The sequence below is a fragment of the Salmo trutta genome, chromosome 6 (genome assembly GCF_901001165.1).
Source record: "Salmo trutta chromosome 6, fSalTru1.1, whole genome shotgun sequence".
Classification (NCBI taxonomy): Eukaryota; Metazoa; Chordata; class Actinopteri; order Salmoniformes; family Salmonidae; genus Salmo; species Salmo trutta.
Genome location: NC_042962.1, coordinates 17,421,227 through 17,445,048, shown reverse-complemented (window position 1 = coordinate 17,445,048; position 23,822 = coordinate 17,421,227). Strand labels below are relative to the sequence as shown.

General features: G+C 43.7%; 1 protein-coding gene across 4 annotated transcripts in view; it reads right to left on the bottom strand.

Moving 5' to 3' along the window:
- Positions 1 to 23,822, bottom strand: part of scn5lab (sodium channel, voltage gated, type V-like, alpha b) — a 182,685-nt gene that overhangs the window by 128,523 nt on the left and 30,340 nt on the right. For all 4 annotated transcript variants that reach the window (XM_029755527.1, XM_029755529.1, XM_029755530.1 and 1 more), the window contains exons 2-6: positions 16,683 to 16,991; positions 11,023 to 11,141; positions 6,215 to 6,304; positions 2,635 to 2,763; positions 262 to 353 (exon numbers count right to left, since the gene is read on the bottom strand). In XM_029755527.1, the coding sequence (XP_029611387.1) occupies positions 262 to 353; positions 2,635 to 2,763; positions 6,215 to 6,304; positions 11,023 to 11,141; positions 16,683 to 16,949 (697 nt within the window). In that variant the 5' untranslated portion in view covers positions 16,950 to 16,991. The remainder of the gene's footprint in view (positions 1 to 261; positions 354 to 2,634; positions 2,764 to 6,214; positions 6,305 to 11,022; positions 11,142 to 16,682; positions 16,992 to 23,822) is intronic.

Below are 23,822 nucleotides of genomic sequence, written 5' to 3'. Positions count from 1 at the left end.
AATCCTCCATTTTGAATCAGACGTTGCCCAACTCAAAGGTCTCATTTCCACTCACTGGTTAGTTTGATTACCGGAAACAAAAAGGGAATGACAAGGGACTCTGTTCCAATACCCACACTAGCAGGACACTTTGGGTGCATGCCCAATACATTGCTTCATCCTAAGTACAGTAGGGTGCTAGTATAGACATATTGGAACGTAGCCGGGGTTTAGTTCTTCCAACGGTGGGTGGTATCTTAGTGTTTGAAACTCCCTTCTCACCTGGGATGACTGAGATAGTTTTCAGTGCTCGTAGGACTCTGAACGTCCGTAAGGCTGAGACATTGCCCAGGTCCACAAACTCAGTAACATATCTGCAACAAGTGAAAGTCAAGCAGACACAATGACAAAGCACCGACGACAGGCAAAACACAACAGTTGAATGGGCCGGGATTGGAAGAGAGTGGAGGAGGGGGGGGGGCTTGGAGTGAGGTCAAGGGTCAGAGAGGATGGCTTTGGATTGGACAGAGAGGAGGAAGAGGGTGAAGGGGCATGTACAGTACAGTAACAGTATGTGGACTGGACGATAGACAATGTAACCCATTTTTTGGTAACACTGCAGCACAAGGGGAGACTCCCTCTTACCTGGGATTACTGAAATAGTTTTCAATGCTCTGAGGACCCTGAATGTTCGAAGTGCTTGGAGATTGCCTACTTTAACAAATTCGGTTAGCAACCTGCAGGATCAAATTACAGTTATTTGGTCAAACACCAACAAAAAAAAAATGGCAAGACAACTGCAGGCTAAGCACTGCTCACTGCCTCTTAGTGAAGCTTTCCCTGGAGAACAGGACAGAAACAGCAAGGTATATATATTTCCTGTTAGTTTTCTTTACAGTTATGTGTGCTGTTATCAAGAGACTCCAGAAAATTTTGAAAAACTAATATGGTGCCAGTCCATGTGCTGCTCATATGAGGTATGTTAAGTCTTCTGGATCTAAGTGGTTCCATTCCCTATTACATTTCTGAGGTGAGTTTTCCGAAAGCTTCATAGCTAACATGGCATGCGATCCGTTTCCATGGGAACCCCCAGGGTTGGGGGTGTGGATATTTATCAGCGTGGGGGGGTATCCGTTTTCCTGGTCATCAGTCTGGATTTAATAAAGCCAGCGGCGGGCAGGAAGGTGGCCTGTCTGTCAACACGAGTGGGAGGGCAGCGGGGGTCGGTAACTGATGTGTCCCTGTCCTGCTAAATATCCATCTGACCCCACAGAGGCTTCCAGTTCAAGGTCGACTGGAAATAAAGCTGCAGGAGCCAAACGAGAAATCAACACTTCATCGGGGGGGGGGGGATGGACTTAATCCAATCTCTGGAGGCATCCTTAATGACTCCATTGGAACCTGCTTCTGGTTAAGGTCCCCTATCGGACAATCTGTCATTGGTTTAGAGGCTGTTATGGGTGACTGGGAAACTGCCTGAGCCTTTGGCGCCGTACCTACAGTCCTACTTCAAACACGGTTTTCTCACAGGTGAGTCAGTTAATGCACGGTGGGGATGTTCAAAATTGTTCCCTTAGAAAAAAGGTGCCGTATGTCCTCAGTGTTTAGACCATCCACAGTAGAAAGTCAGGAGCAAAATAGATTATTCAAAAGCAACTTAAGGTGCTTTCTACACCCACACCACCAAAGCAAAATGTAACATTTGAAGAGTAAGAACATCGGTAATTGGTCATTAAATTCAGGTTGCATTCTAAAATGTTGGAAGTAAAAGTTTGCACTGCATCTATTGGTTAAAAAAGAAAGAGGATTGAAGTATAGTGAAGTATATCAGGGATTTTCAGTAGTCGAGTAAGTATTTACTTTTCTTTTTTTACTGTCCTTTATGACATTTATGAATGTGTTATTCAATGCGTTTCTATGGGTTTTAGTAGTAAAGGCCAAAAATCTATATTTTAAGGAAGTAGAGGGCAGGTTAAAAGGAAAGAGAGGACAGCTTAAAAGGAAGTAGAGGGCAGGTTTAAAGGAAGGAGAGGACAGCTTAAAAGGAAGCAGATGACAGCTTAAAAGGAAGGAGAGGACAGCTTAAAAGGAAGGAGAGGACAGCTTAAAAGGAAGGAGAGGGCAGCTTAAAAGGAAGGAGAGGGCAGGTTAAAAGGAAGGAGAGGACAGCTTAAAAGGAAGCAGAGGACAGCTTAAAAGGAAGGAGATGGCAGGTTAAAAGGAAGGAGATGGCAGGTTAAAAGGAAGGAGAGGACAGCTTAAAAGGAAGTAGAGGACAGCTTAAAAGGAAGTAGAGGACAGCTTAAAAGGAAGTAGAGGGCAGGTTAAAAGGAAGGAGAGGACAGCTTAAAAGGAAGCAGAGGACAGCTTAAAAGGAAGGAGATGGCAGGTTAAAAGGAAGGAGATGGCAGGTTAAAAGGAAGGAGAGGACAGGTTAAAAGGAAGGAGAGGGCAGGATAACAGGAAGTAGATGGCAGGTTAAAAGGAAGGAGAGGGCAGGTTAAAAGGAAGTGGATGGCAGGTTAAAAGGAAGGAGATGGCAGTTTAAAAGGAAGCAGAGGACCGGTTTAAAGGAAGTAGGTTCAAAGGAAGTAGAGTGTCAGACACTAACAGGAGCGATACAGAGAGGTCTACTGTAACAAGAGAGATACTTACGCCATGACAATCACACTGAAATCCAGCCAGTTCCACGGGTCCCGCAGGAAGGTAAATGGCCCCACACAGAATCCCCTCGCCAGAATCTTTATCAATGACTCAAACGTGTAAATGCCAGTGAAAGTGTACCTGGGCGGGTGTATGGAGTAAGGGAAAGGGGGAACAAAAGGTCAAAACATTAGCAGGAAATGGCATAAACTAGGGTGAGGGGCAAAACATTGCTCTTCTTCCTCCACATGGTTCCCCGACTCCGAGTGCAGTTCAAATAAAACATATTTTTTAAAGAAGAAAGAAACCAATAGGAAAGGGACAGAGACAGCGACAGGTTAGAGACAGAGACATGTAGCAGCTTTAGGAAGAGACAGAGACATGTAGCAGCTTTAGGAAGAGACAGAGACATGTAGCAGCTTTAGGTTAGAGACAGAGACATGTAGCAGCTTTAGGAAGAGACAGAGACATGTAGCAACTTTAGGTTAGAAACAGAGACATGTAGCAGCTTTAGGAAGAGACAGAGACACGTAGCAGCTTTAGGTTAGAGACAGAGACATGTAGCAGCTTTAGGAAGAGACAGAGACACGTAGCAGCTTTAGGAAGAGACAGAGACACGTAGCAGCTTTAGGAAGAGACAGAGACACGTAGCAGCTTTAGGAAGAGACAGAGACATGTAGCAGCTTTAGGAAGAGACAGAGACATGTAGCAGCTTTAGGAAGAGACAGAGACATATAGCAGCTTTAGGAAGAGACAGAGACATGTAGCAACTTTAGGAAGAGACAGAGACATGTAGCAACTTTAGGTTAGAAACAGAGACATGTAGCAGCTTTAGGGAGAGACAGAGACATGTAGCAGCTTTAGGAAGAGACTGAGACATGTAGCAGCTTTAGGAAGAGACAGAGACATGTAGCAGCTTTAGGAAGAGACAGAGACATGTAGCAGCTTTAGGAAGAGACAGAGACATGTAGCAACTTTAGGTTAGAAACAGAGACATGTAGCAGCTTTAGGAAGAGACAGAGACATGTAGCAGCTTTAGGAAGAGACAGAGACATGTAGCAGCTTTGGGAAGAGACAGAGACATGTAGCAGCTTTAGGAAGAGACAGAGACACGTAGCAGCTTTGGGAAGAGACAGAGACATGTAGCAACTTTAGGTTAGAAACAGAGACATGTAGCAGCTTTAGGGAGAGACAGAGACATGTAGCAGCTTTAGGAAGAGACAGAGACATGTTGCAGCTTTAGGAAGAGACAGAGACATGTAGCAGCTTTAGGGAGACAGAGACATGTAGCAGCTTTAGGAAGAGACAGAGACATGTAGCAGCTTTAGGAAGAGACAGAGACATGTAGCAGCTTTAGGTTAGAGACAGAGACATGTAGCAGCTTTAAGGAGAGACAGAGACATGTAGCAACTTTGGGAAGAGACAGAAACATGTAGCAGCTTTAGGAAGAGACAGAGACATGTAGCAGCTTTAGGAAGAGACAGAGACATGTAGCAGCTTTAGGAAGAGACAGAGACATGTAGCAGCTTTAAGGAGAGACAGAAACATGTAACAGCTTTAGGAAGAGACAGAGACATGTAGCAACTTTAGGAAGAGACAGAGGCATGTAGCAGCTTTAGGAAGAGACAGAAACATGTAGCAGCTTTAGGGACAGACAGAGACATGTAGCAGCTTTAGAAAGAGACAGAGACATGTAGCAACTTTATGAAGAGACAGAGGCATGTAGCAGCTTTAGGAAGAGACAGAAACATGTAGCAGCTTTAGGGACAGACAGAGACATGTAGCAGCTTTAGGCTAGAGACAGAAACATGTAGCAGCTTTAGGAAGAGACAGAGACATGTAGCAGCTTTAGGAAGAGACAGAGACATGTAGCAGCTTTAGGAAGAGACAGAGACATGTAGCAGCTTTAAGGAGAGACAGAAACATGTAACAGCTTTAGGAAGAGACAGAGACATGTAGCAACTTTAGGAAGAGACAGAGGCATTTAGCAGCTTTAGGAAGAGACAGAAACATGTAGCTGCTTTAGGGACAGACAGAGACATGTAGCAGCTTTAGGAAGAGACAGAAACATGTAGCAGCTTTAGGGACAGACAGAGACATGTAGCAGCTTTAGGCTAGAGACAGAGACATGTAGCAGCTTTAGGAAGAGACAGAGACATGTAGCAGCTTTAGGCTAGAGACAGAGACATGTAGCAGCTTTAGGAAGAGACCGAGTCACAGGACAGTAAGAATGTGAAGCAGAAGGGAATGTCACAGACAGCAAGCTCTTTGACAGCAGTGCTCCTTGATGAGTTAAGCAGGTCATCAAGACAAGAATGGGCATTAAAATCCAGTGTGTCACTTCATTGTAACATAAAATAAATTAAGAGAGAGAGAGAGACTCTTCAGAGGCAACAGAGATTGGGATGGAGGATGCAGCATTCGGAGGAAGTGCACAGCCATATTCCTTTTAGTCTTTGTCATTGTTACTGACTGTAAGGTTAAGAAGGTAGACTGTGACTGACTGGGAGTCATTGCATGCTACAGATCGTGCCGATTGGTAGTGCGTTGACTGTGCAGATTCCATTGGCTGAAAGACTGTCTTCATTAAAGGTAAACTTGGAGGGCTTACACTCTTAGAAACAATGGTTCCAAAAGGGTTCTTCAGCTGTCCCCATAGGACATGTAGAACCACTTTTGGTTCCAGGTAGTACCCCTTTGGGTTCCATGTAGAACCCTCTGTCAAAGGGGTTCTACATGGAACCAAAAGGGTTCTACCTGGAGCCAAAAGGGGTTCTTCAAAGGGTTCTCCTATGAGGACAGCTGTAGAACCCTTTGAGGTTCTAGATGGCACCTTTTTTTCTAAGAGTGTACTCTGGTTTTGGACAGACTGTTTCAAAGAAAGGGCAGTTGCTTATCACAACATGGTAGACTAGACTACGTTGGTTACATGTCTGTGGCTCAAATCCCCTCTATCCATACAACACAGGCCGCTGACTAACAGCAAATCCATAGTGTGAGATGAACTTATACTGTGAATGACAGACAGACAGACAGACAGACAGACAGACAGACAGACAGACAGACAGACAGACAGACAGACAGACAGACAGACAGACAGACAGACAGACAGACAGACAGACAGACAGACAGACAGACAGACAGACAGACAGACAGACAGACAGACAGACAGATAGATAAATAGATAGATAAAGATTCAACTGAATGATAATTCCCATTCCATCATTGATTTTGCTTTCAATTGTTTGTTTATCAAAGTGTTTGGTTGGAATATGAATCCCTTTAATGAAAATTTGAGAATGTATAAACGGTATGTGACACTCATACCATGGTTGTTCATTCCGATGTAGCATAGCAAGAGTGCAATTAGCAAATTAGCCGGGTACACTAAAATCGTGAACTTACTTGCTAATTGTGGTTGGCAAGGCAACAAACACCTGGCAAAGCGTTACATCAGGACACATAGGGCACAGAGGATCAATACAGTCAAAGAGGGTTGAGGGAACAGCAAGAAGAACACAGAGAGAATTCACAGAAGAAGCTAGCGTCAATGCTGAGAGACAGAGATGATGGGTGAACAAGGCATACTTACTCAACATACTTGGCCCAATACGCTGGTTCCGACATGGCCATGAAGCAACAGTTGGTCAAAATAGTGCACATTATGAACAGACTGAATAACGTGCCCGTGGTTAAGGAAAATGGTGGATTCAATAACAACATATACATAAATTGCAACAGTACTATTCTGAATATTAATTCGTAGTGATTATTTATGCCCAAGTATCCCATTTAGGTTTGGTTTGCCTGCTGTCATATCACTCTACTGAGTGAATAGAAGAAAGAACAAAAAATGGTGTAATATTCTTCTTATCCCTGTTTAGTAACACTAAAATAACCCCAAGTAACAACATTGTTGTTACATACTATTTCAGTGATCAAAAGCTACATTGACACAGAATTATACAGTATGTGAAGCCTAGTCTGAGAAACCATCTCTGCATGTACTGTAGGCGTGTAGTGTACATTTTAATAGTTTAAATATTTTCTATGTTTAGGAAACCAAATGACTCAAAATGATCTGAAATAATAAACATACTATTGAAAATATCTGTCCAAAGTAAGTATATCTCTTGTAAATATTCACAGGGGCAAAGAGCAAGCACAGAACAAATATTCGAACTATTTGCTGGGGCGAAAGCTAATTAACGGCAAAAATGATACCTCAGCTGTTGGTTAGCCTTGGCCACCATGGTGCTAATAGCATTATCCTCCCACTCGCCCCTCCCTTCTCACTCCATAGGCAGATTAAAACATCCGCCTTGCTGTGTGGAGAGTGGCAAGTGGAACCCAAACTGTCTATTCAAAAAACGGATTAAATACACAACTTCAACACAGCTAGTGAGGGGGAATTGAGTAGGTGACTTGAAAGTTGATTTCCTGTCCCCAATTTTCAATTTGGCCTATATTTTAGAAGATTTTGATCAGTTGACATCGCTCTGTACTTCAATGTTGATCCGTTGATATCGGTCTATCAAACATCTCTCGATAGAATAAATTCTCTCATTTGTATTTGTAGTTGGAAATGGCTTGCTGTATGCTACGCCAAATGCTCTGGGCTATTCGTACGGGAGAACGTTCTGCTTTCTTATTGTTGCTTGTATTTACAGGTGGTTCGGAAAAACCCTTGCGATGAGTAACCTTGTGCTTAGGCTTTAGGTCAGAGGGCTACCAGCAGGCAACTAGAGTTTGAATCCCTGGTCAGTTACACAATCAAATGACTCCCCTACCAAAACTGAGGTGTCAAAATAATGGCTTCCGTGTCATAAGTCCCTTTGCCTGAGCAAGCATTACTATGACGGCTCGTTCAAATTCCCACACTCACAGACAGCACTTTACTCAAATTAGTCACCATAACGATAAGCACCCTGGCTCTACAGAGTCTTCCAGAGCACCCACACTATTAATGAGAAAGTCAACTTCAGCATTATGTGCAAATCAGACTGCTGCCAAAAGCTGCTAGAGCCTGGAATCACAGGGTTTGTTAATAAATCGCTAGAAAAATGTACACAGATGATTTTTTTATGTGCCTACTGTGAGTCGTTGAAGCATATCTCGGCAGAAGCTTTTGCATGAATTCTCATCCTTTTATAGAATGCTTACTTAGGTCTCTGACGGCTTAATCTACAGGATATATTATATAGTCTCGCTTTGATGACTTCAATCACAGCTTTGTAGTGCTGTACCCACTTTAAAGTAAGTGTGTTCTGGCTACAACCTCATTGATCCCTAGTTAATAATCAAACATGTACCCTGGCCCAAGGACCCCTGGGTAATCAGCAATCGTGAGGACACATGGCATCTGTGACGCCGCCTCAAAGGGAACGCTTTTCACCACTCTCTCAGCTCATACATGCACACATACAGGCATGACCAGAGAGATAGGCACACGCACAAAAGGACTAGCCGACGCAGAATCATGTGTGTGTGTGTACGCGTGTTCTGTGTATGTGATTGATGTACGGTACATATTTTAGTATGTGATTGCTCATGCTGCCGTCTTCACAGCTATCAGGCAGAGCAGTCATACGGTCCTAAATCCTCAATCCCAACCCTCTTATTTCATCGCAGAGCTATGACATCTCATCTTGGGAAGACTCTGGTTCTGTGTCAGAGCCGCCCCTGCCTGGCGCCATAGGTGTCAGGTGGGTGGACTGGAGGCAGACCCTCGCTTGGGGCCCATAGGGTGTATGAGAAGAGGGTTAGCTCTGGCCCCTCCACCCTACCCTATCCTACCCCCCCGCGCCCACCCACCCAACACCTTTAGAGATGACCTATTCCACCTGCTTATCGGGCTGACAAGAGCAAAGTGTCCGGGTAGCCTAGTATTTCTCAACACCCGCAAACACCGCTCCAGATATTTATAGCAGGGCTCAGCGGAGGAAGAGGGGACTAGGGGGAGTGTGGTGGAGGGACGAAAGAGTTTAGGCTTGACGTCCATATGGACCAATGGAATGATTCCAAAAAATAAAGGTTAAAAATAGAACAAAAAAACACTTGACTGAGTTTACAGTAACCATCCAGTCTATACATAACCTAACAGAAACCATCCAGTCTATACATAACCTAACAGAAACCATCCAGTCTATACATAACCTAACAGAAACCATCCAGTCTATACATAACCTAACAGTAACCATCCAGTCTATACATAACCTAACAGTAACCATCCAGTCTATACATAACCTAACAGAAACCATCCAGTCTATACATAACCTAACAGAAACCATCCAGTCTATACATAACCTAACAGAAACCATCCAGTCTATACATAACCTAACAGTAACCATCCAGTCTATACATAACCTAACAGTAACCATCCAGTCTATACATAACCTAACAGAAACCATCCAGTCTATACATAACCTAACAGAAACCATCCAGTCTATACATAACCTAACAGAAACCATCCAGTCTATACATAACCTAACAGAAACCATCCAGTCTATACATAACCTAACAGTAACCATCCAGTCTATACATAACCTAACAGAAACCATCCAGTCTATACATAACCTAACAGAAACCATCCAGTCTATACATAACCTAACAGAAACCATCCAGTCTATACATAACCTAACAAAAACCATCCAGTCTATACATAACCTAACAGAAACCATCCAGTCTATACATAACCTAACAGAAACCATCCAGTCTATACATAACCTAACAGAAACCATCCAGTCTATACATAACCTAACAGAAACCATCCAGTCTATACATAACCTAACAAAAACCATCCAGTCTATACATAACCTAACAGAAACCATCCAGTCTATACATAACCTAACAGTAACCATCCAGTCTATACATAACCTAACAAAAACCATCCAGTCTATACATAACCTAACAGAAACCATCCAGTCTATACATAACCTAACAGAAACCATCCAGTCTATACATAACCTAACAGTAACCATCCAGTCTATACATAACCTAACAGAAACCATCCAGTCTATACATAACCTAACAGTAACCATCCAGTCTATACATAACCTAACAGAAACCATCCAGTCTATACATAACCTAACAGAAACCATCCAGTCTATACATAACCTAACAGAAACCATCCAGTCTATATATAGCCTAACAGAAACCATCCAGTCTATACATAACCTAACAGTAACCATCCAGTCTATACATAACCTAACAGAAACCATCCAGTCTATACATAACCTAACAGAAACCATCCAGTCTATACATAACCTAACAGTAACCATCCAGTCTATACATAACCTAACAGAAACCATCCAGTCTATACATAACCTAACAGAAACCATCCAGTCTATACATAACCTAACAGAAACCATCCAGTCTATACATAACCTAACAGAAACCATCCAGTCTATACATAACCTAACAGTAACCATCCAGTCTATACATAACCTAACAGAAACCATCCAGTCTATACATAACCTAACAGTAACCATCCAGTCTATACATAACCTAACAGAAACCATCCAGTCTATACATAACCTAACAGAAACCATCCAGTCTATACATAACCTAACAGTAACCATCCAGTCTATACATAACCTAACAGAAACCATCCAGTCTATACATAACCTAACAGAAACCATCCAGTCTATACATAACCTAACAGTAACCATCCAGTCTATACATAACCTAACAGTAACCATCCAGTCTATACATAACCTAACAGTAACCATCCAGTCTATACATAACCTAACAGAAACTATCCAGTCTATACATAACCTAACAGAAACCATCCAGTCTATACATAACCTAACAGTAACCATCCAGTCTATACATAACCTAACAGAAACTATCCAGTCTATACATAACCTAACAGAAACCATCCAGTCTATACATAACCTAACAGTAACCATCCAGTCTATACATAGCCTAACAGTAACCATCCACTGAGTCTATGAGTCAGTGACAGCTTGAGATTAAATCTGTTTTGGAGTACGACCTCTAAGATGAGTCTAATGCACATGAGGCAGAGGACAAGTCTAGTCCTGTGTAGACTCCTCTCATTCATTGATTTTGCGTAAAGAACAGTACAATACAAACTAATAGTGGGACTGACATTTCCTCTCTTCACTGATAGTGAGAGACAGCAGGCAATACCAACGATTCTATTCTGAGCAGATCAGCTCCCTCCCCTGTCTCTATTTACCCCCATTAGTACACAATGTCAACATGATTACAACGACAATGACATGACAATCTAACTAGACAAACTGAACCACAGTACATTCTAAGGCTTTGGTTCCCTCCCAAATGTTGTTCAGTCTCTGCTCACTGATTTTCATTTTGAAACCCTTAAACAGACAAGTGTTGGTGGAGCTGTGAGCGTTCCATCAGAAAGGATATGAGTGTACTAAAACCTTTATTGATGCTCTTCTAACAGGATGAAAGGGGTTAAAAATATAGAGTGCAGACGTGGCACTAAATCGGAAGATGGCCTTCCCTTTGTTCAGTACTATAAATGTCTGTGGAGAAACAGGAAGCGAGAGAGACAAAGAGAGAGAGGAAGAACGTGAGAGAGAGAGAGAGAGAGCGGGAGATTGAAAGAGACAGAGAGATGCATCATGGTTAAGGGCAATATGGCATGGCAATAAACGTGTACAATAAACTTGCAGTGGCAACACACTGACAGTACATCCACGCACACACACATACACACATACACGCGCACATACACACACACACACCCGAACACATACACGCACACAAACAAAATCACTGATTACATTGCAAGTCCCCCATGCTGGTACTCTCTGCTCTGTAAAATGTCTTACACTCAAAGTGTGTCCGATGTAGGGTTGCATAACTTTCCCAAAAAGCCCATCTTTTCCAGAAATACTACATTTCCTGCCTATTCCATCCTGATTCCGGGAATGTTACAACAGGGATTTGTGGAAAACCTGGGAATCTGGGGAAATTTACCAGAATTTTGCAACCCTAGTCCAATGTATTTAGACCTCAAAACAGACTCATTTCAAGATGTGTCCACATCCCAAGCCTTCATAATCATCTGAAAACATCTCTTAAACTGTAGTTCATATAGTACCAGCAGGTTTATCCACTCTCTCATAGTCTGTCGGTGTGGGCTTGCATAGACCTATTGGATTATCAAATGGCCTGCGCCGGTTAAGGTAAACAATGAGAGGTTGGTTTGGTTTATTTGTTCCATTCCTCTACAAAACCTTTGGGAAATTAGCAGGAGCTCTTATTTCTCTGGAGGAGAGGTAGGAGAAAGAGAAAGAGAGACAGAGAGAGAGAGAGAAAGAGATAGAGAGAGGGGGCAGGAGGGATGGGGAGAGAGAGATTGAGGGAGAGTCAGAGAGTGAAAGAGAGAGAGAGGGGTGCAGGAGGGATGGGGAGAGAGAGATTGAGGGAGTCAGAGAGAGAACGAGAGAGAGAGAAAGAAAGAGAGAGAGATGGGTGCAGGAGGGATGGGGAGAGAGAGATTGAGGGACAGTCAGAGAGAGAAAGAGAGAGAGGAGGAGGGATGGGGAGAGAGAGATTGAGGGGTAGAGAGAGGGAGGCGGAGGAAAGTGAGGTGAGGACCCACAACTGTATCCAGCTGACATGTCCTCTATCCCCAGAACAACTATCTATCCCCAGGAGTACCATCTATCCGCAGGAGAACCATCTATCCCCAGGAGAACTAGCTATCCCCAAGAGAAATAGCTATCCCTAGGAGAACTATCTATCCCCAGGAGAATTATCTATCCCCAGAATAACTATCTATCCCCAGAATAACTATCTATCCCCAGAACAACTATCTATCCCCAGAATAACTATCTATCCCCAGAAGAACTATCTATCCCCAGGAGAACTATATATCCCCAGGAGAACTATCTATCCCCAGGAGAACTAGCTACCCCCAGAATAACTATCTATCCCCAGGAGAACTATATATCCCCAGAATAACTATCTATCCCCAGAATAACTATCTATCCCCAGAACAACTATCTATCCCCAGAATAACTATCTATCCCCAGGGGAACTAGCTACCCCCAGAATAACTATCTATCCCCAGGAGAACTATCTATCCCCAGGAGAACTATATATCCCCAGGAGAACTATCTATCCCCAGGAGAACTATATATCCCCAGGAGAACTATATATCCCCAGGAGAACTATATATCCCCAGGAGAACTAGCTACCCCCCAGAATAACTGTCTATCCCCAGAATAACTATCTATCCCCAGGAGAACTATCTATCCCCAGGAGAACTAGCTACCCCCAGAATAACTATATATCCCCAGAATAACTATCTATCCCCAGGAGAACTATCTATCACCAGGAGAACTAGCTACCCCCAGAATAACTATCTATCCCCAGGAGAACTATCTATCCCCAGGGGAACTAGCTACCCCCAGAATAACTATATATCCCCAGGAGAACTATCTATCCCCAGGAGAACTAGCTACCCCCAGAATAACTATATATCCCCAGGAGAACTATCTATCCCCAGGAGAACTAGCTACCCCCAGAATAACTATATATCCCCAGGAGAACTATCTATCCCCAGGAGAACTAGCTACCCCCAGAATAACTATATATCCCCAGGAGAACTATCTATCCCCAGGAGAACTATATATCCCCAGGAGAACTAGCTACCCCCCAGAATAACTGTCTATCCCCAGGAGAACTATATATCCCCAGAATAACTATATATCCCCAGAATAACTATCTATCCCCAGGAGAACTATATATCCCCAGGAGAACTAGCTACCCCCCAGAATAACTGTCTATCCCCAGGAGAACTAGCTACCCCCAGGAGAACTATATATCCCCAGAATAACTATCTATCCCCAGGAGAACTATATATCCCCAGGAGAACTAGCTACCCCCCAGAATTACTATATATCCCTAGGAGAACTATCTATCCCCAGGAGAACTATATATCCCCAGAATAACTATCTATCCCCAGGAGAACTAGCTACCCCCAGAATACCTATCTATCCCCAGAACAACTATATATCCCCAGAACAACTATCTATCCCCAGAATAACTATCTATCCCCAGGAGAACTATATATTCCCAGGAGAGCTATATATCCCCAGAATAACTATCTATCCCCAGGATAACTATCTATCCCCAGGGGAACTACATATCCCCAGAATAACTATCTATCCCCAGAATAACTATCTATCCCCAGGAGAACTATCTATCCCCAGGAGAACTATATATCCCCAGGAGAACTATATATCCCCAGGAGAACTATCTATCCCCAGGAGAACTATCTATCCCCAGGAGAACTATCTATCCCCAGGAGAACTATATATCCCCAGGAGAACTATATATCCCCAGGAGAACTATATATCCCCAGGAGAACTATCTATCCCCAGGAGAACTATCTATCCCCAGGAGAACTATCTATCCCCAGGAGAACTATATATCCCCAGGAGAACTATATATCCCCAGGAGAACTATCTATCCCCAGAATAATTATCTATCCCCAGAATAACGATCTATCCCCAGGATAACTATCTATCCCCAGAATAACTATCTATCCCCAGAATAATTATCTATCCCCAGAATAACGATCTATCCCCAGGATAACTATCTATCCCCAGGAGAACTATATATCCCCAGAATAACTATCTATCCCCAGGATAACTATATATCCCCAGGAGAACTATATATCCCCAGGAGAACTATATATCCCCAGGAGAACTATATATCCCCAGGAGAACTATATATCCCCAGGAGAACTATCTATCCCCAGAATAACGATCTATCCCCAGGAGAACTATATATCCCCAGGATAACTATATATCCCCAGGAGAAATATATATCCCCAGAATAATTATCTACCCCCAGAATAACGATCTATCCCCAGGAGAACTATCTATCCCCAGAATAACTATCTATCCCCAGAATAATTATCTATCCCCAGAATAACGATCTATCCCCAGGATAACTATCTATCCCCAGGAGAACTATATATCCCCAGAATAACTATCTATCCCCAGGATAACTATATATCCCCAGGAGAACTATATATCCCCAGGAGAACTATATATCCCCAGGAGAACTATCTATCCCCAGGAGAACTATATATCCCCAGGATAACTATCTATCCCCAGGATAACTATATATCCCCAGGAGAACTAGCTACCCCCAGAATAACTATATATCCCCAGAATACTTATCTATCCCCAGGAGAACTATATATCCCCAGGAGAAATATATATCCCCAGGAGAACTAGCTACAACCCCAGAATTACTATATATCCCTAGGAGAACTATATATCCCCAGAATAACTATCTATCCCCATAATAACTATCTATCCCCAGGATAACTATATATCCCCAGGAGAACTAGCTACCCCCCAGAATTACTATATATCCCTAGGAGAACTATCTATCCCCAGGAGAACTATCTATCCCCAGAATAACTATCTATCCCCAGGAGAACTATCTATCCCCAGAATAACTATATATCCCTAGGAGAACTATCTATCCCCAGGAGAACTATATATCCCTAGGAGAACTATCTATCCCCAGGAGAACTAGCTACCCCCAGAATAACTATATATACCTAGGAGAACTATCTATCCCCAGGAGAACTATATATCCCCAGAATAACTATATATCCCCATAATAACTATCTATCCCCAGGAGAACTATATATCCCCAGGAGAACTAGCTACCCCCCAGAATTACTATATATCCCTAGGAGAACTATCTATCCCCAGGAGAACTAGCTCTTCAGACCTCAGCCTCCCACTGTATCCTCCAGCAAACCAACCAAAGCTCCAGACTGATGAATTTTGAAAGGCCAATTTTAAAACTGAGCACCTTTAAACCAGTACTCTAGCCTCTGTCCTTTTCACATACTGTACCGGTACAATTTCCACTCCCTGGGCAACTGATTAAATCAAATCTAATGTTATTTCCTCAATTGCTACACACTCAAATCACTTAAATCCAACTGATGCCACACCAACTACAGCCATAGCTGTCAGTTCAATTTGATTTATCCACCAGCTTAAAAGCTTAATATTCACATCCTGGAATACACGTTTTTCTCATCTACAGTCCTGCAGTACCCCCAGGGTTGCACATTCTTGTTCCAGCCCAGCACTAACACACCTAATTCAACTCATCAAGCAGCTTGACAATAAGTTGAGTAGTTCAGTATGGATGTGCTGGTGCTGGGCTGGAACAAAAATGTGCCACTCTGGGAGGTATACTGTAATGCATACTGTATAGAATGACTTGATGAGGCACCCTCCAGTCTCCACAGTGGGGGGGACACAAGCCCATTTCAAAACTCTTATTAAGGAAGAAGGACTGTGTGAGGAACAGATAATGGTGGCAACAGTAAACCATCATCAGTATGCCTGTCTGTCTGTCTGTCTGTCTGTCTGTCTGTCTGTCTGTCTGTCTGTCTGTCTGTCTGTCTGTCTGTCTGTCTGTCTGTCTGTCTGTCTGTCTGTCTGTCTGTCTGCCTGATCCTTCTATTTGTAAATCAGTCATACCTTTTGCGTTCTTAGAACACACACACATGCAGACGAGCGCATGTGCACATACACACACACACATCCTGAATCAGCAGCCCAAACAGGGCCAGTCACAGGGCCCAAAAATGGGTATGGGGAATCCTTTCAACCTGACTCAAAGGGCACAGCCAGTTTCCATTAGGACGGATGACACACACACACACACACACCATCTCAGAGGCTTTATATAAGGAGGGTCACTGTGAGTACATCAGAGATGTGTTTCAGAAGGGGAAATTGGTTCAGATGAATAAATGAACACAGGAAGATGTTCCAGTAATTGGAATGGTACTAAAGAGGAAATCCTTCAAGGAGGTCCAACAGACAAAGGAAGCGATGTCAGTGATGATATAAGAAGTGACATGCTCTTAGAAACACATCTAACACAGGCATTCGAACACAAGTATAAGGACCCTTGAGAGAAACACCCACCACCTCACGCTCACACACGCTCACACACCCACACAGCCCCTCTCATTCTCCCACCAACCATCACCCCCCAGTGCTCACTCTCTGGTTCTTGAAGTAGAACGGGTCAAAGTCATCCAGTGGGACGCCCACCAGGCCGGCGGGGATGTCGCCGAAGATGCGTGGCAGCTGTTTGCCGGCCTCCAGGTCAGCCCGGGGCCGGGGCAGCTCCACGTCTCCCAGGTCCTCTTGGTAGTGCTTGGTACGCCGGGCCTCCTCCTCAGCGATCCGCTGCTCCACGGCAGCCAGGGACTCCCGGGTGAACCGGTGCAAGCTGTCAGGACCCGGTGGTAGCAGCAGGGTGGCCATCTTCTCATCCTGAGTCACCTGTCCTAGGGTTGACTTCACCAGCTGCCAGGGGGGGAGAGGGGAAGGAAAGAGAGAGATAGAGAGAGGGAGAGTAGCGAGTGGGGAGGAGGTGATAGGGAGAGGGAGTAGGGAGGGGGAGATAGAAAGAGACAGAGAGAGGTAATCAACAGGGCAGTCACACAGGGGTATCACTCCTAAATGCAGACCTGAGTTAACATAAACCTCTTTCCTACAGTCAAATAACCAAATCGCCCTCTAGTGGCCTCATGGGTGGAATGTTATTAATCTTCATAATAAATAAGCATTAAAAAAATAAACATAAAAAATCTGGTGTTTCTATGTAAAACGCTTTTATTAGATGTCAGTCTTTTGTGATGTACAGTCCATTCGGAAACTATTCAGACCCCTTGAATTTTTTGATTTTGTTACATTACAGCCGTATTTTAAAATGGATTAAATCGTTTTTTCTCCTCATCAATCTACACACAATACCCCATAATGACAAAGCAAAAACTGGTTTCTAGACATTTCTGCAAATTCATTTAAAAAATATACAATTTACGTAAGCATTCAGACCCTTTACTCAGTACTTTGTTGAAGCACCTTTGGCAGCGATTACAGCCTCGAGTCTTATTGGGTGTGATTCTACAAGCTTGGCACACCTGTATTTGGGGAGTTTCTCACATTCTTCTTTGTGGTTCCAAACTTCTTCCATTTAAGAATGATGGAGGCCTCTGTGTTCTTGGGGACATTCAAAGCTGCAGAAATGTTTTGGTACCCTTCCCCACATCTGTGCCTCGACACAATCCTGTGTCGGAGCTCTACGGACAATTCCTTCAACCTCATGGCCTAGTTTTTGTTTATATAGACCGGTGTGTGCCTGTCCAAATCATGTCCAATCAATTGAATTTATCACAGGTGGACTCCAATTAATTTGTAGAAACATCTCAAGGATGATCAATGGAAGCAGGATGCACCTGAGCTCAATTTCAAATCTCATAGCAAAGGGTCTTAATACTTATGTAAATAAGGTATCTTTGTAAGGTTTTTTCTTTGTAATACGTTTGTAAAAATTTCAAAAAATACAGTTTCTGCTTTGTCATTATGGAGTATTTTGTGTAGATTGATGAGGAAAATGTTTTATTAAATCCATTTTAGAATAAGGCTGTAACGTAACAAAATGTGGAAAAAGTCAAGGGGTCTGAATACTTTTCGAATGTACTGTGTACAAAATGTAATATTGGGATGCAAACTCAAAATGTAATACATTTTCAACTCTATATCTGACATGGTACAAGTGTCTTATTTTCTTTAAGCGCATAACCATGTGTGTGAGGTGTATACTTTTGTTTCAAAGTAGACTTGATTTGTGACCCTGATTTAGCCCACTGCAGCGAAAGGTCCTATTTGGTTGCTATTGTAATGTACAGATAGACCAAGCTTGGGGGGTTTATCATAACGAAACGGTTGTCATTGTCATTGATATTGCCTCCCCTTCACTCACTTCATCACTTCAGCCGAGGACAGTTATTCTGTCGCCAAAATAGATTGTGGCACTATTGTGTTATGCGTGGTGTGGGTGTGTAATGGTGTGTGTGTTTGTGTGCGTGTGCGTGAATGCTTGTACGCGTGTTTGTGTGGGTGCACAAACTTCCGTGCACAAACAGACTACGCCATCTGTTTTGTATTCTAATTGAATGATTGGACAGGCCTCATTTTTCATCCATTCATGCGTTTCTTCACCTTATTCCTTGTGAGAGTCCACATCAAAAGAGCACCTGACGTCCCATTACCTCAGCTTACAACCTCAGTCCATCAGAGTCTGGAGACTTACACAATCTTTCAACCAGGTAGCAACCTGCTCACTAGAGAATAAAATATCGAAATAATCACTGTAGCCACTTTAGATCTGCCTAAGGCCTTACCTATCCGATTCCATATTAATGCAGGCTCAGAAGATGACAACTTCATTGAAAATATAGACTATTTGGTAACACATCCCATGAATAACCTTTTCATATAATGCAAACACATTCATAACGTCTTATATTAATGCACGACTGCTCATAAAGTGTTACTGAATGTTTTTAATCAGAAATCACTTTCTGAGTCAATAACCCCATGAACAAAAGTATAAAATGCAGTACTTCCATGAGTGTCAACCGTACATTAAGATATTATACATGTTATACAATATATCAGGCCTGACCTGCATTAAAGCCTATGACATAAATATCCCCTCGTGTTTTGCAGCTTTATAAACAGGTTAAATCAATCTGTGAGTGATTCCATGGCCTTTGTGTGGCCCCCTGCGCCTGTACACCATGCATGTGAAGTCTCGCCTTATACTTCCATACCATTTCAGCTATTAACTGCCCCGGACCCTGATGCAACGGACATTGTGAAGGGCTGAACAAAACGCCAGTACGCTTGGGTTGCTTTTCTCTCTCTCGCAGCATAATCTCAAGCAACTTTGCGTCTGCCTTTGCTTTGACAGAATTCTGCCTCTCTCATGTGTCCATGTTTTCACCACCAGTACTGACTATTCCCATGGTTCTTTTTGATACCCATTTTTAGAACCTATATAATTATCTTAGTAACCACCAGTACACGATTCATGTGTATTTGGGAAAATATTAGAGATAAAGATAATTTAAAGAGTTAATAATGTATTGTTGTGCATCGTAAATGAAATTGTTAAGCGTGTGCATGTGCAATGTAAATCAATGGACGCCTCAGCTTCTAATGCTTTGTAGTTATGGAGCCCAGAGACGCTATCTGAAGAGACAAGACACCTAACGGAGCGAAGAGAATAGGCACCCCAGACTTGGATATCCTGATAACACATCAACATTGATGCAGAATGACTGTACTGTTCTGTACTGTACATTCAACACAAGCAACAAATGCACGGCTTATTTACTTTCTCCTGTCATTTCTCAGGTCTACATTTAGAAAAAATGGTTCCAAAAGGGTTCTTTGGCTGTCCCCATAGGATATCCCTTTTTGGTTGCAGGTAGAACCCTTTGGTTTCCATGTAGAACCCTTTCTACAGAGGGTTCTACATGGAGACCAAAAGGGTTCTACATGGAACCAAAAAGGGTTCTTAAAAGGGTTCTCCTATGGGGACAGCCGAAGAACCCTTTGAGGTTTTAGATAGCACTTTCTTTTTATAGTGCAGTAAAAAAAAAGACATAGTACTGTGTATAGGCATTTGCGTAACAGGCCTGCTATGTGTGATTGTGTGCATGCAGTCATCACTGACTCTAACATCACAACATGAAGCCAAGCAGAAGGGAGAACCAGGGTCAGTAGTCACCAAACGGAAGAAAATGATTTGAAACGGGGAGGGCCTACTTGGACTCATTCAATAAGAAACACTCATTTTCAATTTCTGTTGCAAAACATTTAAAAAACGTGCCCAAATACTGTGTGTCCAATTACCTTAATGTATTATTTACATTGACTGTCACTAGTGCCTGGTGGTCAGGGCTGCCTCTGTTCCCAACACAAATCAGAGACCTGGTAACCCTGGTAACCCAATCACAGGTCACCCCCAAGGAGGTTACAGAGCACAGACACAGAGAAACACACACACACACACACACACACACACACACACACACACACACACACACACACACACACACACACACACACAAAACCTCTGCGTTCATTATTTGGGAAGGTACCGCCAGGGTCCCCTAGGTCAGTCCAGATGATTGAATCCCGTAAGTATACCACAACACTTTGTTTACGGCATTATAAAAACAGCGTTATTTCTGCTCTGTTAATATAAAGTCTAGCACCCTGTGGTCTAGAACCCTGTAGTCTAGACACCTGTAGTCTAGCACCCTGTAGTCAAGAACCCTGTAGTCTAGCACCCTGTAGTCTAACACCCTGTAGTCTAGCACCCTGTAGTCCAGCACCCTGTAGTCTAACACCCTGTAGTCTAACAACCTGTAGTCTAGCACACTGTAGTCCAGCACCCTGTAGTCTAGACACCTGTAGTCCAGCACCATGTGGTCTAGAACCCTGTAGTCTAGCACCCTGTGGTCTAGAACCCTGTAGTCTAGACACCTGTAGTCTAGCACCCTGGGGTCTAGAACCCTGTAGTCTAGCACCCTGTAGTCTAGACACCTGTAGTCCAGCACCATGTGGTCTAGAACCCTGTAGTCTAGCACCCTGTGGTCTAGAACCCTGTAGTCTAGACACCTGTAGTCTAGCACCCTGTAGTCAAGAACCCTGTAGTCTAGCACCCTGTAGTCTAACACCCTGTAGTCTAGCACCCTGTAGTCCAGCACCCTGTAGTCTAACACCCTGTAGTCTAACAACCTGTAGTCTAGCACACTGTAGTCCAGCACCCTGTAGTCTAGACACCTGTAGTCCAGCACCATGTGGTCTAGAACCCTGTAGTCTAGCACCCTGTGGTCTAGAACCCTGTAGTCTAGACACCTGTAGTCTAGCACCCTGGGGTCTAGAACCCTGTAGTCTAGCACCCTGTAGTCTAGACACCTGTAGTCCAGCACCATGTGGTCTAGAACCCTGTAGTCTAGCACCCTGTGGTCTAGAACCCTGTAGTCTAGACACCTGTAGTCTAGCACCCTGCGGTCTAGAACCCTGTAGTCTAGCACCCTGTAGTCAAGAACCCTCTAGTCTAGCACCCTGTAGTCCAGCACCCTGTAGTCTAGCACCCTGTAGTCCAGCACCCTGTTGTCTAGCACCCTGTAGTCTAACACCCTGTAGTCTAGCGCCCTGTAGTCCAGCACCCTGTAGTCTAGCACCCTGTAGTCTAGCACCCTGTAGTCCAGCACCCTGTAGTCTAGCACCCTATAGTCTAGCACCTTGTATTCTAGCACCCTGTAGTCTAGTGACCTGGAGTCTATCACCCTGTAGTCTAGTGACATATATTCTAACACTGTAGTCTAGTGTCATGTAGTCTAGCGACCTGTAGTCTAGTGACCTGTAGTCTAGTTTCCTGTAGTCTAGCACCCGATAGTTTAGCACCCTGTAGTCTAGTGACCTGTAGTCTAGTGACCTGTAGTCTAGTTTCCTGTAGTCTAGCACCCTATAGTTTAGCACCCTGTAGTCTAGTGACCTGTAGTCTAGTGACCTGTAGTCGTTTCCTGTAGTCTAGCACCCTATAGTTTAGCACCCTGTAGTCTAGTGACCTGTAGTCTAGTGACCTGTAGTCTAGTTTCCTGTAGTCTAGTGACCTGTAGTCAAGTGACCTGTAGTCTGGTGACCTGTAGTCTAGCACCCTGTAGTCAGTGACATGTAGTCTGGTGACCTGTAGTCTAGCACCCTGTAGTCTAACACCCTGTAGTCTAACACCCTGTAGATATACACCCAGTAGTCTAGTGACCTGTAGTCTAACACCCTGTAGTCTAACACCCTGTAATTTAACACCCAGTAGTCTAGTGACCTGTAGTCTAACACCCTGTAGTCTAACTCCCTGTATTCTAGCACCCTGTAATTTAACACCCAGTAGTCTAGTGACCTGTAGTCTAACACCCTGTAGTCTAGCACCCTGTAGTCTAGCACCCTGTAGTCTAACACCCTGTAGTCTAACATCCTGTAGTTTAGCACCCTGTAGTCTGACACAATGTAGTCTAACACCCTGTAAATATACACCCTGTAATTTAACACCCAGTAGTCTAGTGACCTGTAGTCTAACACCCTGTAGTCCAGCACCATGTGGTCTAGAACCCTGTAGTCTAGCACCCTGTGGTCTAGAACCCTGTAGTCTAGACACCTGTAGTCTAGCACCCTGGGGTCTAGAACCCTGTAGTCTAGCACCCTGTAGTCTAGACACCTGTAGTCCAGCACCATGTGGTCTAGAACCCTGTAGTCTAGCACCCTGTGGTCTAGAACCCTGTAGTCTAGACACCTGTAGTCTAGCACCCTGCGGTCTAGAACCCTGTAGTCTAGCACCCTGTAGTCAAGAACCCTCTAGTCTAGCACCCTGTAGTCCAGCACCCTGTAGTCTAGCACCCTGTAGTCCAGCACCCTGTTGTCTAGCACCCTGTAGTCTAACACCCTGTAGTCTAGCACCCTGTAGTCCAGCACCCTGTAGTCTAGCACCCTGTAGTCTAGCACCCTGTAGTCCAGCACCCTGTAGTCTAGCACCCTATAGTCTAGCACCTTGTATTCTAGCACCCTGTAGTCTAGTGACCTGGAGTCTATCACCCTGTAGTCTAGTGACATATATTCTAACACTGTAGTCTAGTGTCATGTAGTCTAGCGACCTGTAGTCTAGTGACCTGTAGTCTAGTTTCCTGTAGTCTAGCACCCGATAGTTTAGCACCCTGTAGTCTAGTGACCTGTAGTCTAGTGACCTGTAGTCTAGTTTCCTGTAGTCTAGCACCCTATAGTTTAGCACCCTGTAGTCTAGTGACCTGTAGTCTAGTGACCTGTAGTCGTTTCCTGTAGTCTAGCACCCTATAGTTTAGCACCCTGTAGTCTAGTGACCTGTAGTCTAGTGACCTGTAGTCTAGTTTCCTGTAGTCTAGTGACCTGTAGTCAAGTGACCTGTAGTCTGGTGACCTGTAGTCTAGCACCCTGTAGTCAGTGACATGTAGTCTGGTGACCTGTAGTCTAGCACCCTGTAGTCTAACACCCTGTAGTCTAACACCCTGTAGATATACACCCAGTAGTCTAGTGACCTGTAGTCTAACACCCTGTAGTCTAACACCCTGTAATTTAACACCCAGTAGTCTAGTGACCTGTAGTCTAACACCCTGTAGTCTAACTCCCTGTATTCTAGCACCCTGTAATTTAACACCCAGTAGTCTAGTGACCTGTAGTCTAACACCCTGTAGTCTAGCACCCTGTAGTCTAGCACCCTGTAGTCTAACACCCTGTAGTCTAACA